A 17,463-nucleotide genomic window follows, 5' to 3' on the forward strand; every position below is an offset into this window, starting at 1 on the left:
TGCCCCTCCCGAAAATCTCCCGGGGCAAGCATTCTCCCGAATTTTTCCCGATTTCCGCCCGGACAATAATATTGGGGGCTTGCCAGCCCAATAACATAATATATACATCTTTCACACACACATATGTGAGAATGCAAGGCATACTTGATCAACAGCCATACAGGTCACACTGACGGTGGATGTATAAACAACTTTAACACTGTTACAAATATGCGCCACACTGTGAACCCACACCAAACAAGAATGACAAACACATTGCGGGAGAACATCCGGGCTGTAACACAACATAAACACATCAGAACAAATACCCAGAATCCCCTGCAGCACTAACACTTCCGGGACGCTACAATATACACCCCTGCTACCATTAAACCCCGCCCACCTCAACCCCACCCCCCCTCCCACCGCCCCCCCAATCTCCCGAATTCAGAGGTCTCAAGGTTGGCAAGTATGGTACCAATGGGTAAGAGAAGTTGGTTTTGCATAACATTGCGAAACAAAACGCCAGATAATGTCTCCTAAAAGTTGCGAATTTGGAGTCCTTATACACACACTTTAATAATACCCGTATGTTTAGGCGCAGTACATCTGACTACGGTAGCTCTAATGCTTACCAAAGTCGTACTAAAAGGTTTTGACGGATTATTGAGCGCCGTGTGTAATTTTGTTCTATATTTTCAAAGAAACATCAAAGTTTTGGGTTTGCTTTGCTCGCGTCATCTTACAGTCCCAAGTATCTCTTATGTGTGACTGCCATCTACTGGTCATACTTATCATTACACCGTGTACCAAATAAAATAGCTTTAAGTAGGGGTGTCAAACGTACGACCCGAGGGCCGGGTCAGGTCTGCGAACAGGTTTTATCCGGCCCGCGGGGTGAGTTTGCTAAGTATAAAAATGAACCTAAAATATTTGAATGAAAGAAACAGCTGTTCTAAATGTGTCCACTGGATGTCGCAATAGCAATTCTTTGTGTCTTTGTACAAAATAAACCACATGATGTTAGTACATCAGTCGAGGGAAAATGATCAAACTACATAAATAACATCCTGTAATTTGATGTTGATATATTTTTTTATCTTGATAGACACCAATTTATCACATAATTTATTCAGAAAATATAAATAAATGCTTAACCGCAACAAGTAAGTGTAAAAAAAACCTAACAACATTAGGATTTGTTCATTTGTGCTTGTTCTATTTTTAAACAAAGAAAACAATCCGAAGTTGTCTTTATTTTTAAGTTATCGTGCCGTGATTTCACCAGTCCGGCCCACTTGGGAGTAGATTTTTCTACATGTGGCCCCCGATCTAAAATGAGTTTGACACCCCTGGCTTAAAGGTTGGTAAGCACAACCAGAATTAATTCGTACATTAGGTGTATTATAAGGCGCAGTGTTGATTTTGGAGAACATGAAAAGATTTTAAATATGCCTTAAAGTCTGAAAAATACAGTAATATTGTTGTTAACTATAATAAAACTATATCTACCCTCAATTCTATTCTATGCATGCCAAGCCAGTTGGACCTATTTTTCATTGTGGGTGTCTTTCAGGGTTTGAAGGGCAATAATCAAGTTTTTGTTTTTTTGTTTTCAGATAACTCAACCTTAAGATACGTTTCATAGAAACAAGCAGCCAAAAAACAAAATAAAACAAACACTGGTTCTGTTATCCATTTTTAACACACACAAGTAAATGGCCCTTCAACTGGAAAGTGAAGTCTGGGGAAAGCAGGCAATCATTCAAATCCTTATTGTAAAAATGGAGAAAAGGGAGGAAATAATGGATAACCCCCTCCCAAACATACACACACACACACACACACACACACACACACACACACACACACACACACACACACACACACACACACACACACACACACACACACACACACTCACACACACATCACATCTTGTATTTGTTACCTTCCTGAGACCCGAGGAAAATGCCTACCTCTTTAGGACCACCCTTTCTAGATATATAAAGATTTGTATTTACAACATTAATAATATATACATACTATGCAAATATAACAAAGCGTGTTGTGAAAAATGAGTTGGAATTTCAAAAGAAAAAGGTCACAATTTCACAAGAAAATCTTTTAATTTTGGCAGTATTATAAAGGAAGTCGTCATTTTACTCAACGCAAGTCAAAATTTTACAGAAAAAACTGAACATTTGTGCAATATTGTGAAAAAAGTTGGAATTTTACTCAACGCAAGTCAAAATTTTACAGAAAAAATGGAACATTTGTGCAATATTATGAAAAAAGTTGGAATTTTACTCAACGCAAGTCAAAATTTTACAGAAAAAACTGAACATTTGTGCAATATTATGAAAAAAGTTGGAATTTTACTCAACGCAAGTCAAAATTTTACAGAAAAAACTTAACATTTGTGCAATATTATGAAAAAAGTTGGAATTTTACTCAACGCAAGTCAAAATTTTGCAGAAAAAAACTGAACATTTGTGCAATATTATGAAAAAAGTTGGAATTTTACTCAACGCAAGTCAACATTTTACAGAAAAAACTGAACATTTGTGCAATATTATGAAAAAAGTTGGAATTTTACTCAACGCAAGTCAACATTTTACAGAAAAAACTGAACATTTGTGCAATATTATGAAAAAGGTTGGAATTTTACTCAACGCAAGTCAAAATTTTACAGAAAAAACTGAACATTTGTGCAATATTGTGAAAAAAGTTGGAATTTTACTCAACACAAGTCAAAATTGTACAGAAAAAAACTGAACATTTGTGCAATATTATGAAAAAAGTTGGAATTTTACTCAACTCAAGTCAAAATTTTACAGAAAAAACTGAACATTTGTGCAATATTATGAAAAAAGTTAGAATTTTACTCAACGCAAGTCAAAATTTTACAGAAAAAAATGAACATTTGTGCAATATTATGAAAAAAGTTGGAATTTTACTCAACGCAAGTCAACATTTTACAGAAAAAATTGAACATTTGTGCAATATTATGAAAAAAGTTGGAATTTTACTCAACGCAAGTCAAAATTTTACAAAAAAACTGAACATTTGTGCAATATTATGAAAAAAGTTGGAATTTTACTCAATGCAAGTCAAAATTTTACAGAAAAAACTGAACATTTGTGCAATATTATGAAAAAAGTTGGAATTTTACTCAACGCAAGTCAAAATTTTGCAGAAAAAAATTGAACATTTGTGCAATATTATGAAAAAAGTTGGAATTTTACTCAACACAAGTCAAAATTTTACAGAAAAACTGAACATTTGTGCAATATTATGAAAAAAGTTGGAATTTTACTCAACGCAAGTCAAAATTTTACAGAAAAAAATGAACATTTGTGCAATATTATGAAAAAAGTTGGAATTTTACTCAACGCAAGTCAAAATTTTACAGAAAAAACTGAACATTTGTGCAATATTATGAAAAAAGTTGGAATTTTACTCAACGCAAGTCAAAATTTTACAGAAAAAACTGAACAGTTGTGCAATATTATGAAAAAAGTTGGAATTTTACCCAACGCAAGTCAACATTTTACAGAAAAAACTGAACATTTGTACAATATTATGAAAAAAGTTGGAATTTTACTCAACGCAAGTCGAAATTTTACAGAAAAAACTGAACATTTGTGCAATATTATGAAAAAAGTTGGAATTTTACTCAACGCAAGTCAACATTTTACAGAAAAAAACTGAACATTTGTGCAATATTATGAAAAAAGTTGGAATTTTACTCAACGCAAGTCAAAATTTTACAGAAAAAACTGAACATTTGTGCAATATTATGAAAAAAGTTGGAATTTTACTCAACGCAAGTCAAAATTTTACAGAAAAAAACTGAACATTTGTGCAATATTATGAAAAAAGTTGGAATTTTACTCAATAAGAGTCCCAAATTTTTAAGAAAAGCTTAACATTTTGGCAATGTTATGAAAAGAGTTGTAATTTTACTCTACAAAAGTTAAAATTTCATAAGAAAACTTAAAAATGTTGGCAATGTTATAATAATAATCGGAATTTTACATGGCAAAATTATGACAAAAGTCATCATTTTACTCAAAAACATTTTTTACAAGAACAACAAAAACATTGGCAATATTGTGATACAAGTCAGAATTTTATAAACAAATGTCACCATTTTGCATTAAAAAGTAATAATTTTACATTAAAAAAAGTCTGAATTTTACGAGAAAATATTGCAATATTACAGAAACAGAAAGAATATGAGAACTTGTTCCCAATTTTATAAGAAAAAAGTCGACACATTGTGAGAAAAAAACTGCTTTTAGTTATTTAATTTTTGGGGGGAAATATTTGTTTGTAATTGGTTGTTAATCTTCATTATTTACTTCAAGTTATTACAGTATGTCTCTATTTACATATTTATTACATTTTTGGCCAAAGGGCACACATTTAAATTTCTTACACACACTTGTTATTTCATATGTTGACCAGAGGGGGAGCACTTTTAAAAGCGACACAGTCAATTTGAAAAATCCCTCCTTTTTGGGACCACCCTCATTTTGACAGATGTCACCACCAGGGGTGCAAATGAGACATTCTCTATTAGATGCAATGGTTTTCCGTATTGGGACCATGACTTTGGTCCTAACTTGTTCTCCGGTCCTCATATGGAAGCTACTTTTCCTTGTTGATGTCTCAAAAGGGTAGAAATACAAGAACACACACACACACACACACACACACACACACACACACACACACACACACACACACACACACACACACACACACACACACACACACACACACACACACACACACACACACACACACACACACACACACACACACACACACACACACACACACACACAAACACTCGTCTGTAACTCATTCTTCACTGGTGACACCTCTAATGTCACCTGTGAACTGAAGCGGGAAACGTGAAGCCACAGTTGATAATTAACCAGATATTTTTTTCCCCTGAGAACCTAAATCCCCCCTCGCTGTGTCGCGTAGCAATGACTATGCTAAGAATTTGACAAGACCATTATTGACTTTTCGTTGGACACAAATAATAATGTGACATTCACCCATTCATCTATCATAACAGAGGGCAATGGGTGGCCGGCCCTAAGGCGTCTTACATGGCGTTGATGGATTTGAACCACATGACCTACAGAGTCTAAAAGCAAGATATCCAGTTTCCTTGGTGATGAAAGTACTTCAGTGTTAAAACTTCCATTTTTTTTTATTTTAGTGCATGCCTTCTCAACATGTCACTTGTCAATTAAATACAACGATGAAGGTTTGACTCTTACCCATGGGGGTATTTCTACTAAACTTTTATTCGAAGGGTGGCCTCTAGGAGCCATTGACATGTAACCTGTATCTGTAATTGTCAACTTTATTGGACGCCTGCACTCTTTTTGTATATGGAAGTACAAGTTTATGATTGTTTCAGATACTTATCTCTTGTGCAGCCCTAGGGCTTAAAGCAGGAATTACATGTGTTCCTTAAAGGCCTACTGAAATGATTTTTTTAAAATTTAAACGGGGATAGCAGATCCATTCTATGTGTCATACTTGATCATTTCGCGATATTGCCATATTTTTGCTGAAAGGATTTAGTAGAGAACATCGACGATAAAGTTCGCAACTTTTGGTCGCTGATAAAAAAAGCCTTGCCTGTACTGGAAGTAGCGTGACGTCGCAGGTTGAAAGGCTCCTCACATTTCCCCATTGTTTACACCAGCAGCGAGAGCGATTCGGACCGAGAAAGCGACGATTACCCCATTAATTTGAGCGAGGATGAAAGATTCGTGGATGAGGAACGTGAGAGTGAAGAACTAGAGTGCAGTGCAGGACGTATCTTTTTTCGCTCTGACCGTAACTTAGGTACAAGCGCTCATTGGATTCCACACTTTCTCCTTTTTCTATTGTGCATCACGGATTTGTATTTTAAACCACCTTGGATACTATATCCTCTTGAAAATGAGAGTCGAGAACGCGAAATGGACATTCACAGTGACTTTTATCTCCACGACAATACATCGGCGAAGCACTTTAACTACGGAGCTAACGTGATAGCACATCGGGCTTAACTGCAGATAGAAACAAAAGAAATAAACCCCTGACTGGAAGGATAGACAGAAAATCAACAATACTATTAAACCATGGACCTGTAACTACACGGTAACTGCTTTCCAGTCTGGCGAAGCTTAACAATGCTGTTGCTAACGACGCCATTGAAGCTAACTTAGCTACGGGACCTCACAGAGCTATGCTAAAAACATTAGCTATCCACCTACGCCAGCCAGCCCTCACCTGCTCATCAACACCCGTGCTCACCTGCGTTCCAGCGATCGACGGCGCGACGAAGGACTTCACCCGATCATCGATGCGGTCGGCGGCTAGCGTCGGATAGCGCGTCTGCAATCCAAGTCAAAGTCCTCCTGGTTGTGTTGCTGCAGCCAGCCGCTAATACACCGATCCCACCTACAGCTTTCTTCTTTGCAGTCTTCATTGTTCATTAAACAAATTGCAAAAGATTCACCAACACAGATGTCCAGAATACTGTGGAATTTTGCGATGAAAACCGAGCTTTTTGTATTGGATACAATGTGTCCGAATACTTCCGTTTCAACCATTGACGTCACGCGCATACGTCATCATACATAGACGTTTTCAACTGGAAGTTACGCGGGAAATTTAAAATTGCACTTTATAAGTTAACCCGGCCGTATTGGCATGTGTTGCAATGTTAAGATTTCATCATTGATATATAAACTATCAGACTGCGTGGTCGGTAGTAGTGGGTTTCAGTAGGCCTTCAATGTACTTTTACTTTAGCAGATTCCATAAATGAAGGTTTTAGCAATGCTTCACTTGCATTAAACTATAAAACAATACATATATTTATGAATGAAAGTATAAAAAAAGCATCTTCCAGACAAGACCTGGACAAAATACGTCCAGCGGGCCACATGCGGCCCGTTAAGATTTTCAATCCGGCCTGCCGGACGCTCTACATAATTTTTTTAGACCTTTACCATCAAAATTGACGCCGCCATTATGATGTTCAGTACTGTTTTTAAATGACCGTAAGTCTTGAACTATAGAAAGTAATTCAATGGTTGAAATCTGTGCTTTTGAGTGATATTCGAGTTATTACGGTAATCTATGTCACAGCAGCTCAGACAACAAACAAAGTAGAATGGGTGGGGTTTGTTTTCAGAGCAGCCAGCCCGAAACGCGAGTGTCAGAAACGGACGCAGAAGCAGATTTTTACGTGATAATATACCATATTGTAGGTGTTTTTTTTACACTTTGCATTCATATTTTGCTGTTTTTTTACATTTTTGTTGTGTTTTGCTTGATTGTAAAAGATACATACCTATCGAGGAGCTGGTCTGAGACGTAAAAGAGGGGCAACGTTCATATGTTGTTAATATTCAGTGTTTTACTGTTCATAGTTAATATTGTAAATCCGGCTGTCTTTATTTTCATGTACATTTTGGGTGTCCTATTCGGTAAAAAAATGTAAAAATGTCATTCCTTTTTTTTTGAGGTGGTCTGTCATAACTTTTTTAGAACTCTATCGGACATCGTGACTTTTGGTATTAGTGTTCCTGAAAAACAGAGACCCCAACACACATACTGAACATCAGATTTGTACAGCTTAATGTGTACATAGAATTTTCTACACACATACACACACACAAAAAAAAAAAAAGTCTGCGGGCTATAGAGTGTTTTCTATTCGGGCTCCAGTACTATGAAATGCCCTCCCGGTAACAGTTAGAGATGCTACCTCAGTAGAAGCATTTAGGTCCCATCTTAAAACTCATTTGTATACTCCTGCCTTTAAATAGACCGCATTTTTAGACCAGTTGATCTGCCGTTTCTTTTCTTTTCTGCTCTGCCCCCCTCTCCCTTGTGGAAGGGGGGCACAGGTCCGGTGGCCATGGAGGAAGTGCTGGCTGTCCAGAGTCGGGACCCGGGGTGGACCGCTCGCCTGTGCATCGGTTGGGGACATCTCTGCGCTGCTGACCCGTCTCCGCTCGGGATGGTCTCCTGCTGGCCCCACTATGGACTGGACTCTCACTATTATGTTAGATCCACTATGGACTGGACTTTCATAATATTATGCTCTTCCAGTGGTTCTTAACCTGGGTTTGATCGAACCCTAGGGGTTCGTTGAGTCAGGCTCAGGGTTTCGGCGGAGGTCAAAACACACCCGACTCATCGAGTAAATAAAAACTTCTCCCTATTGTATTACGGATACGACAACAGCAGAAGTCAGACTGATTTGCAGGTGTGTAATTTGTTGTGAGTTTATGCACTGTGTTGGTTTTGTTCTTTGAACAAGGTGATGTTCATGCACGGTTCATTTTGTGCACCAGTAAAAAAACATGGTAACACTTTAGTATGGGGAACATATTCACCATTAATTAGTTGCTTATTAACATGCAAATTAGTAACATATTGGCTCTTAACTAATCATTATTAAGTACTTATTAATGCCTTATCCGGCATGGCTTTATTATAACCCTAACTCTGGCCCTAACCCTAACCAAATAACTCTAAACTAAGTCTTTGTTACTTAGAATATGTTCCCTTAGTGTCCAAAACACTCTAAATTAAGTCTTTGTTACTTAGAATATGTTCCTCATACCAAAGTGTTACCAAAAACATATAACTTTGTCTTGAATTTGAAAAAAAAAAACATTTTATTTTTCACTAAAGAAGGGTTCGGTGAATGCGCATATGAAACTGGTGGGGTTCGGTACCTCCAACAAGGTTAAGAACCACTGTGCTAGACCCACTCGACGTCCATTGCATCTAATCTCCCCAAGAGAGAGGGGGGTCCTCTCCAAGGTTTCTCATTGTCATTCTCATTGACAGCCCACTGGGTTGAGTTTTTCCTTGCCCTTATGTGGGATCTGAACAGAGGATGTCGTTGTGGCTTGTGCAGCCCTTTGCGAGAATTGTGATTTAGGGCTATAAAAATAAACATTAATTGATTGATTGACCTTGGCCCCTCAGACACATATTTTGCCCAGCTCTGCTCCAGACTCAACATCCCATTGCAGTCTGGTTGTCGCACAATTTAATAAAACTGAACACAACACATTACATTTGAGCAAAAGTTAGTATGACTAAAAGTAGCACTACTAGACACGTTTACTATGACTTCTGTGTAAGTCAAATAAGATACAAAAATAATCCATCAGATCGTGTTTGTGTGGGATTTCTTTCGCCTCAGTCAGCAACAACCCTGATTGATGCATTTTCCATAAAGGGGGCTTTCTCTTGAAGAGAACACTGCCACGGCATTGTTCAGGGTCTCCTGTGCATCTTTGCCTCCCATTTCTACAAATTCCGGAATGACAAAATGGAAAGACCCTCTCTTCCTTGCATTCGCCCAGACTTGTCTTAAGTTGCACATAGACTGGATAAGATATTCGACTCATGGAAAAACGTGGGCAGGTAGGCATTGTGCACCAGCTGTTATCGTCAACACGGCTTCTCTTATAGGATGCCAATAAACAACTATTATAGAGATGGAAACCCCACTTGTAAAAGTGCATCAGTGCAGAATCCTTATTGTCCTGACAAGAAGTTACTGCAGTATCGACCTTCCCACTATGTCTGCAGTCTTACCTCTTGCTGTTCCTAATCTGGAGCACACAGTTGTGGCTCTTCAGGGTGGAAGATACGAGTGGGTGTCGGTGTCTGATTGTGTGCCAGTGTGAAAGGGACGTAAACCAGAGACGAGGAGACACGGTGACAAAACAGAACTTGAGAAAATGGAAGAGGAAATGGAAAAAGAGACCAAATACCAAAATAAATGTCATCACTGAGGATGGGGAAGCCAATATTACATTGACGTTCTATCACTCCCAAAGGAATGTTTCGCTTGCTTCTATTTTTGTTCTTGTTTGTGTACAAGAACTGAACAGATTGCCGTGTCTCTTTTGGGATGCATCGTGTTTTACTAACACAAGGTTGTCTGGCGCATATACTGTTGCTGTTTCTTTTAGGATCTTTATTCCAAGACTGCCAACATAGGAGTCATGATACAATTCAATTGCTCCTTAACACTGCGCCCAAAAACACTCTGAAACCACGTCCATACCAGCTAAGTAAGACCATCGTTCGAGTGCCCGCCACGAGGACCTTCTGCTAAAAAGCTAGTCATAGATCAGGAGTGTCAAACTCAAATACAGAGTGGGCCAAAATTTAAAACTGAACAAAGCCGCGGGCCAAGGTTGAACAAATGAACCTTTAACGTACTCTACGAGCTATCGTCACGTCCGCTTTTCATCCATTCTAATATTGTTCAGACCCAGTCACAAGAAATGTGTGGCTTCTGTACGCACACACGAGCGAATGCAACGCATACTTCATCAACAGCGATACAGGTTACACTGAGGGTGCAAGTATAAAAAACTTTAACACTGTTAGAAATATGCGCCACACTGTGAATCCACACCAAACAAGAATGACAAACACATTTCGGGAGAACATCCGCACCGTAACACAACATAAACACAACAGAACAAATACCCAGAATCCTTTGCAGCACTAACTCTCCCGGGACGCTACAAAATACACCTTTAACTTGTTAAAAATATTAACTATATGTATTAAACATTCTTGTATTATCATTAAACACCTTTAATTTATTAACAATATTAACTATATGTGTTAAACATGCTTGCATTATCATTAAACACCTTTAACTTGTTAACAAAAACACATATTTCATAAATAAGTCAATATAAATTATATATATGAATGAGGTAGATCCCGGCGACTTGATCAATTGAAAAGTAGCTCGCCTGCAGAAAAAGTGTGAGCACCTGTGTTATAGACTTTCTGAAAATGGTAAAGCTAATCAGAAAATGAGGTATGTCGCATTGAAGTTCGACCTCTGTCAGTGTCTGTCAAAACTGCCATTGGACAGTGGCACAAATGTACTGCATGTCAACTCTTTACACCCATTTCAGAAAATATCAAGTACCGTCTTCATTATAAATACAAATCCTTACCGTCCATGTGTGCTTCTCTCTGACTGGATTCAATGGTCTGCTTGCTCCATCGCCACTTCCTTCTCCCGAGGCCTGAGAGCAATCACACATTTGTTTGTGTTTTAGTTCAGGTCCAAATGTTATTACTTTATTCCAGTCCTTTACAAGTAGTGAAGCAGGCTTATCGGGTTGGTTTATAAGTAACATGCAGTATCATGCTTAAAACCCCGCTTTGAAAAGCTTTGCACTACAAAACGTGCTCATTGTAGCAATGCATTCTGACTTCCTAATTTTGATTAAACAAATAAAAAATGTTTTACTCATTTTTGTTTTGTAGTTTATAAGTTGTATATATTGTGCTCCTAAATTAATATTGCTGATAAATTTTGATTGATTATTATTTACTTTTTTTTTTTTTAATTATAGAATGGTTCCATTTATTTATTTAGTTTTTTTCAAATTAAGGCAAAATGATGCCCTTTGACTCTGTTCTATTACAGACTAAAATAACTATGTTAACAAAGTTATTTTTGTTGTAAGTTGATCCATATCTTTTTTTGTTTGTTTTCTTAAATGTTAATAAGGATACAATTGTATGCAGAGGTGTACTTATGATACTATTTAATGTGGGAGCAGAGAGTTGGGTACGGATATTAATAGAAAACAATTGAGAAACAATGATTTATTTTATGCATTTGCTCATTTTGTTACTTACTAAAAAAGTAAGCTATTGATTAGAACAGTTCATACTTTTCATTCTCATATTCAGATCATGAGGCTTTATATGTATTAAAAAAACAAGTAAAACAAATATACAGTCGTGGTCAAAAGTTTACCTACACTTGTAAAGAACATAATGTCATGGCTGTCTTGAGTTTCCAATAATTTCTACAACTTTTATTTTTTTGTGATAGAGTGATTTATTATGGGTGTACTGAAAATGTGACCAAATCTGCTGGGTCAAAAGTATACATACAGCAATGTTAACATTTTAATTTCCTCCAGAATATCTTATCTTTGTCCATGTGATGTCAGATGAAACAAAAATTGAGCTGTTTGGCCACAATACCCAGCAATATGTTTGAAGGAAAAAAGGTGAGGCCTTTAATCTCAGGAACACCACACCTACCGTCAAGCATGGTGGTGGTAGTATTATGCTCTGGGCCTGTTTTGCTGCCAATGGAACTGGTGCTTTACAGAGAGTAAATGGGGCAATGAAAAAGGAGGATTACCTCCAAATTCTTCAGGACAACCTAAAATCATCAGCCCGGAGGTTGGGTCTTGGGCGCAGTTGGGTGTTCCAACAGGACAATGACCACAAACACTACTGAAAAGAGTCATTGTTTCCTGTCTGACCTTTTAAGCGACGGACACAGTGTTCTAAACAAGCAGCAACAACGGTTGAAATCCGGACGTGAAAGCTTCATCACGAAACTTGGTCAAGTCTTAGTAAGTCGATATTGTGCATTAAGAAACTTAGTTTGTTTTGTATTGAAATTGCTGACTTTGTGATGTCTTTTGTATTCATGGTCGTTTTTGTCTGAGAGCAACCCTATCGATCGATGCTCTTTTAATACACGTGGCGCTAAATTTAACCAGTAGAGGGCGACAAACGCTACCCTTTGGGTTTAATTGTGATGAGTCACATATGTTGTGTGTAATGTTTGATGTGAATGTTATTTAATGTCTATATGCGTAAACATCTGTAGTTTATTGTGTGAATGTATTAACACTAAACCTATTTTATTGATGTAAACTACACAACTTACATTATTTATGTAAAATTTAACCAGTAGAGGGCGACAAACGCTATACTTTGGGTTTAATTGTGATGAGTCACATATGTTGTGTGCAATGTTTGATGTGAATGTTATTTAATGTCTATATGCGTAAACATCTGTAGTTTATTGTGTGAATGTATTAACACTAAACTTATTTTATTGATGTAAACTACACAACTTACATTATTTATGTAAAATTTAACCAGTAGAGGGCGACAAACGCTACACTTTGGGTTTAATTGTGATGAGTCACATATGTTGTGTGCAATGTTTGATGTGAATGTTATTTAATGTCTATATGCGTAAACATCTGTAGTTTATTGTGTGAATGTATTGACACTAAACTTATTTTATTGATGTAAACTACACAACTTACATTATTTATGTAAAATGTAACCAGTAGAGGGCGACAAACGCTACACTTTGGGTTTAATTGTGATGAGTCACATATGTTGTGTGCAATGTTTGATGTGAATGTTATTTAATGTCTATATGCGTAAACATCTGTAGTTTATTGTGTGAATGTATTAACACTAAACCTATTTTATTGATGTAAACTACACAAATTACATTATTTATGTAAAATGTAACCAGTAGAGGGCGACAAACGCTACACTTTGGGTTTAATTGTGATGAGTCACATATGTTGTGTGCAATGTTTGATGTGAATGTTATTTAATGTCTATATGCGTAAACATCTGTAGTTTATTGTGTGAATGTATTAACACTAAACCTATTTTATTGATGTAAACTACACAACTTACATTATTTATGTAAAATTTAACCAGTAGAGGGCGACAAACGCTATACTTTGGGTTTAATTGTGATGAGTCACATATGTTGTGTGCAAGGTTTGATGTGAATGTTATTTAATGTCTATATGCGTAAACATCTGTAGTTTATTATGTGAATGTATTGACACTAAACCTATTTTATTGATGTAAACTACACAACTTACATTATTTATGTAAAATGTAACCAGTAGAGGGCGACAAACGCTACACTTTGGGTTTAATTGTGATGAGTCACATATGTTGTGTGCAATGTTTGATGTGAATGCTATTTAATGTCTATATGCGTAAACATCTGTAGTTTATTGTGTGAATGTATTAACACTAAACCTATTTTATTGATGTAAACTACACAACTTACATTATTTATGTAAAATTTAACCAGTAGAGGGCGACAAACGCTACACTTTGGGTTTAATTGTGATGAGTCACATATGTTGTGTGCAATGTTTGATGTGAATGTTATTTAATGTCTATATGCGTAAACATCTGTAGTTTATTGTGTGAATGTATTAACACTAAACCTATTTTATTGATGTAAACTACACAACTTACATTATTTATGTAACATTTAACCAGTAGAGGGCGACAAACGCTACACTTTGGGTTTAATTGTGATGAGTCATATATGTTGTGTGCAATGTTTGATGTGAATGTTATTTAATGTCTATATGCGTAAACATCTGTAGTTTATTGTGTGAATGTATTAACACTAAACCTATTTTATTGATGTAAACTACACAACTTACATTATTTATGTAAAATGTAACCAGTAGAGGGCGACAAACGCTACACTTTGGGTTTAATTGTGATGAGTCACATATGTTGTGTGCAATGTTTGATGTGAATGTTATTTAATGTCTATATGCGTAAACATCTGTAGTTTACTGTGTGAATGTATTAACACTAAACCTATTTTATTGATGTAAACTACACAACTTACATTATTTATGTAAAATGTAACCAGTAGAGGGCGACAAACGCTACACTTTGGGTTTAATTGTGATGAGTCACATATGTTGTGTGCAATGTTTGATGTGAATGTTATTTAATGTCTATATGCGTAAACATCTGTAGTTTATTGTGTGAATGTATTAACACTAAACCTATTTTATTGATGTAAACTACACAACTTACATTATTTATGTAAAATTTAACCAGTAGAGGGCGACAAACGCTACACTTTGGGTTTAATTGTGATGAGTCATATATGTTGTGTGCAATGTTTGATGTGAATGTTATTTAATGTCTATATGCGTAAACATCTGTAGTTTATTGTGTGAATGTATTAACACTAAACTTATTTTATTGATGTAAACTACACAACTTACATTATTTATGTACAATTTAACCAGTAGAGGGCGACAAACGCTACACTTTGGGTTTAATTGTGATGAGTCACATATGTTGTGTGCAATGTTTGATGTGAATGTTATTTAATGTCTATATGCGTAAACATCTGTAGTTTATTGTGTGCATGTATTAACACTAAACTTATTTTTTTGATGTAAACTACACAACTTACATTATTTATGTAAAATTTAACCAGTAGAGGGCGACAGACGCTACACTTTGGGTTTAATTGTGATGAGTCACATATGTTGTGTGCAATGTTTGATGTGAATGTTATTTAATGTCTATATGCGTAAACATCTGTAGTTTATTGTGTGAATGTATTAACACTAAACCTATTTTATTGATGTAAACTACACAACTTACATTATTTATGTAAAATTTAACCAGTAGACGGCGACAAACGCTACACTTTGGGTTTAATTGTGATGAGTCACATATGTTGTGTGCAATGTTTGATGTGAATGTTATTTAATGTCTATATGCGTAAACATCTGTAGTTTATTGTGTGAATGTATTAACACTAAACTTATTTTATTGATGTAAACTACACAACTTACATTATTTATGTACAATTTAACCAGTAGAGGGCGACAAACGCTACACTTTGGGTTTAATTGTGATGAGTCACATATGTTGTGTGCAATGTTTGATGTGAATGCTATTTAATGTCTATATGCGTAAACATCTGTAGTTTATTGTGTGAATGTATTAACACTAAACCTATTTTATTGATGTAAACTACACAACTTACATTATTTATGTAAAATGTAACCAGTAGAGGGCGACAAACGCTACACTTTGGGTTTAATTGTGATGAGTCGCATATGTTGTGTGCAAAGTTTGATGTGAATGTTATTTAATGTCTATATGCGTAAACATCTGTAGTTTATTGTGTGAATGTATTAACACTAAACCTATTTTATTGATGTAAACTACACAACTTACATTATTTATGTAAAATGTAACCAGCAGAGGGCGACAAACGCTACACTTTGGGTTTAATTGTGATGAGTCACATATGTTGTGTGCAAGGTTTGATGTGAATGTTATTTAATGTCTATATGCGTAAACATCTGTAGTTTATTGTATGAATGTATTAACACTAAACTTATTTTATTGATGTAAACTACACAACTTACATTATTTATGTAACATTTAACCAGTAGAGGGCGACAAACGCTACACTTTGGGTTTAATTGTGATGAGTCACATATGTTGTGTGCAAGCTTTGATGTGAATGTTATTTAATGTCTATATGCGTAAACATCTGTAGTTTATTGTGTGAATTTATTAACACTAAACTTATTTTATTGATGTAAACTACACAACTTACATTATTTATGTACAATTTAACCAGTAGAGGGCGACAAACGCTACACTTTGGGTTTAATTGTGATGAGTCACATATGTTGTGTGCAATGTTTGATGTGAATGTTATTTAATGTCTATATGCGTAAACATCTGTAGTTTATTGTGTGAATGTATTAACACTAAACCTATTTTATTGATGTAAACTACACAACTTACATTATTTATGTAAAATGTAACCAGTAGAGGGCGACAAACGCTACACTTTGGGTTTAATTGTGATGAGTCACATATGTTGTGTGCAATGTTTGATGTGAATGCTATTTAATGTCTATATGCGTAAACATCTGTAGTTTATTGTGTGAATGTATTAACACTAAACTTATTTTATTGATGTAAACTACACAACTTACATTATTTATGTAAAATACACAATGGACGTTATGCTTTTGTAATGTTTATTTTATGTTTACATTTTCAACCTAAATACAGGAAGAAGTGTAAAGAAAAGAATGGAAAAACCTTCAAAAAACACGTCAAAAGTGGTAAAGGAATGGCTAAATCAGGCTAGAATGAAGGTTTTAGAAGGGCCTTCCCAAAGTCCTGACTTAAACGTGTGGACAATGCTGAAGAAACAAGTCCATGTCAGAAAACCAACAAATTTAGCCGAACTGCACCAATTTCGTCAAGAGGAGTGGTCAAATATTCAACCAGAAGCTTGTGGATGGCTACCAAAAAGCGCCTTATTGCAGTGAAACTTGCCAATAGACATGTACTCAAATATGTATGTATACTTTTGACCCAGTAGATTTGGTCACATTTTCAGTAGACCCACAATAAATTTGTAAAAAAAAAAAAAAAAGTTCTTTGAGACCAACAAGTATGTGCTCCAATCACAAAAAAACAAGAGTTGTAGAAATTATTGGAAACTCAAGACAGCCATGACATTATGTTCTTTACACGTGTATGTAAACTTTTGACCACGACTGTATGTCTGTTGACGACCTTAACCTTTTGAAAACCCTGTGACCCAGTAGGAGTCATAAAATACCACACTTATCCAACAAACTGTTGAAAGCTAACACTTAACCCTTCCAACAATACAGGTGTCATTGCCACACCACTAAAATTCCCAGAACAAGCAGCTTCCTTGAGTTTTGTTCAGGTTTATTTAGAACGCGTTCCCATTCACACAATAATCAGAATATTGTTGGCAATGACGTTGTTAAC

At 35.8% G+C, this 17,463-nt stretch overlaps 1 protein-coding gene across 3 annotated transcripts in view; it reads right to left on the reverse strand.

The window, feature by feature from the left end:
* col18a1a (collagen type XVIII alpha 1 chain a) overlaps window positions 1–17,463 on the reverse strand; it is a 209,535-nt gene that overhangs the window by 49,665 nt on the left and 142,407 nt on the right. For all 3 annotated transcript variants that reach the window (XM_062067588.1, XM_062067589.1, XM_062067587.1), the window contains one exon: window positions 11,019–11,090. In XM_062067588.1, coding sequence (XP_061923572.1) covers window positions 11,019–11,090 — 72 coding nt within the window. The remainder of the gene's footprint in view (window positions 1–11,018; window positions 11,091–17,463) is intronic.

This window comes from Entelurus aequoreus, linkage group LG13 (genome assembly GCF_033978785.1).
Source record: "Entelurus aequoreus isolate RoL-2023_Sb linkage group LG13, RoL_Eaeq_v1.1, whole genome shotgun sequence".
In the NCBI taxonomy this organism is placed as follows: domain Eukaryota; kingdom Metazoa; phylum Chordata; class Actinopteri; order Syngnathiformes; family Syngnathidae; genus Entelurus; species Entelurus aequoreus.